This window comes from Atta cephalotes (assembly GCF_000143395.1).
Source record: "Atta cephalotes unplaced genomic scaffold scaffold00111, whole genome shotgun sequence".
NCBI classification, from domain to species: domain Eukaryota; kingdom Metazoa; phylum Arthropoda; class Insecta; order Hymenoptera; family Formicidae; genus Atta; species Atta cephalotes.
Window position 1 is genome coordinate 96,001 of NW_012130175.1, and position 2,251 is coordinate 98,251.

At 31.3% G+C, this 2,251-nt stretch overlaps 1 protein-coding gene across 1 annotated transcript in view; it reads left to right on the forward strand.

Annotated features, from left to right (window-relative positions):
- The first annotated feature begins 1,957 nt into the window (after positions 1–1,957).
- LOC105625134 (26S protease regulatory subunit 6B) overlaps positions 1,958–2,251 on the forward strand; it is a 6,253-nt gene continuing 5,959 nt past the window's right edge. Inside the window, exon 1 of the mRNA XM_012206475.1 lies at positions 1,958–1,990. Coding sequence (XP_012061865.1) covers positions 1,958–1,990 — 33 coding nt within the window. The remainder of the gene's footprint in view (positions 1,991–2,251) is intronic.

Sequence of the window (2,251 nt, forward strand, 5' to 3'; positions counted from 1 at the left end):
CACACACAGTTCACGAAAAACTGAATTGAAAAGTCCTTTGTTATTTTACAATGATAGTAACAATTAATGAGATACTAATTTCTAAAAATTGCCAAATTTGCAGCTAAAATTGATGTATAAAGCAACATTAAGATATCTTTCAAAGTTCTTGAAGATATAAAAATTTCAAAGATATTTAAAGAAACTCTAAAAGATATCTTAAAATTATCTTTTATGAGTTGATTTTAGACATTCTGCTTATCGATAATTAAAAAAAAAAATAGGCGAAAATTGCAAAATAATAGAGGACTTTTCGATCCATAAACAGTACATACATGCTGATCCTTCTAGCTGATCATCCTTATATAAATTGTTATGTGTAACTAGTGACAACAGTATTAATGTATAATATTGAAAAGCAAAAAAATTGAGCAAATATTGATAGTAATTAATAGCATTAATTCTTATACACAGCAATAAAAAATTTATTTTATAGAATTTAATTATTGCAACAAAATATTGCTATTTAAGTCTTGTTATATTTTTTTTCAAAATCAGGAAACAAAATTAATTATACGTAAAGCATAGGTGATAACATTATTGTATTCTTGTATTTACATTTACTAATATTATTTCAATTTTATAGATAGTCAAATGTGAAACATTTATGTATTTTAAATATTACTAACCTTTAAGACCAGGATCATCATTTTTTGTTCTAATATTTGTAATTTTTACTGGCTTTCCAGATAATGTGGATAATAATAAGCGATATCTGAGATAATTACTACCTTCATATACAAGTATTTTATTTTTTAGTTTAGCTGACATTTTAAAAAAATAAGATTAATCTTTAATCGCGTTATCACATTGTATTCATGCGTATTGATACCAATTGACATCGTCGCATGATGGAAATTTAAGCGGAAGGAGCACAAACTCTTGCACAAAGCCGTAAACACAACGGACGTATTCTAATTGACAAAGGTTAACTTGGCCAACCTGCTCGTCGAGCAAATGAATATGATTGGTTGTTATTTATAGATCCAACCAATCATATTCAATCGCTCAGTAATGGTGAAATCACACTATTCGTAATAGGACTGTGAAATAGAAAATACGTCATTGTAGCAACCAATCAGGGGCTCTATTCTTGAGAATAGGCAGAATTATGAATAATTTTCGAAAATGAGTTTTTCGTGATAAGTCAATTGTATATTGCTATTTTCGTATGCGATATTTGTTCAAGAATAGAACCCGAGCTATTCCGCATTTTGCCTTAAGCTCCATTCTACATTACATGCAAAGCAATCTTAATTTTGATGCGACAGCCAATCTGAAGCGCTGGTTTCAAAATGCAAGATTGAAAATTCAGATTGATTGTTGCAACAAATTTGTGATCGGTCTAATGTAGAATGGCCTTTAAGGAGAAATCACACGATGCGGAAAAAAGCTGCAAAATAGAGATGCGTCATTGGCCTAGTTTCCACCGTGGGTTTAAACGAATCAGAATGTAAGAAGTAGCCAATAGTCCAGTATTCCCTATCGTTCATGAACATCTTTTTCCTCTTTTAAAGAATTCTTCTCTCAAATTCTACCGCCTCCTTTTGTTTTTTTCAAAGCAAACAATCTTCTTATTTGAATCTTCCTTATTGGCTCGCGCCTCGTTTATTAGGGGACGGGAGTGGGGGGGAGGGAGCAAAGTCGATCGCGAATAGTTCATCTCTCTATACTTCACATTACTCGTGGTTAAGCTTTTAATGCTCGCCGCCAGGTGCGGCTACTTCGATACTGGCCGAATCGACTCCGTTATAGAAGTCGTGTGCCATTCTCTTGTGAAAAAGAAGAGAGACTAATTGTGACGAACGCTCAAAAATCTAAAGTCATTCAGTTCTGTTTAAAATCATTTGATACTAATTGTTTGTCGACGTATTTAATAATTTAATTAAATTTGTTCATACAAACTTCTCATATTATAATGGAAGAACTGGGCATTATTTTACCTGATAAGGTATGTTAGGTTTATCATTAATTGCATCTGTATGTCTGATTTGTGGACAGTAATGGTAACCTTTTCTATATAACTATAAATTAGTATTAAGCCTCTTCTTGATGGGATTTCAGCTGATAATTTAAATAAAAAAATTGTGCATGATAATAAAACACATATATTTATGCAAAATACATATACAAACACGCGCGTACACACACACACACATACACACACACGTATATATATATATATATATATATATACACACACACACACACA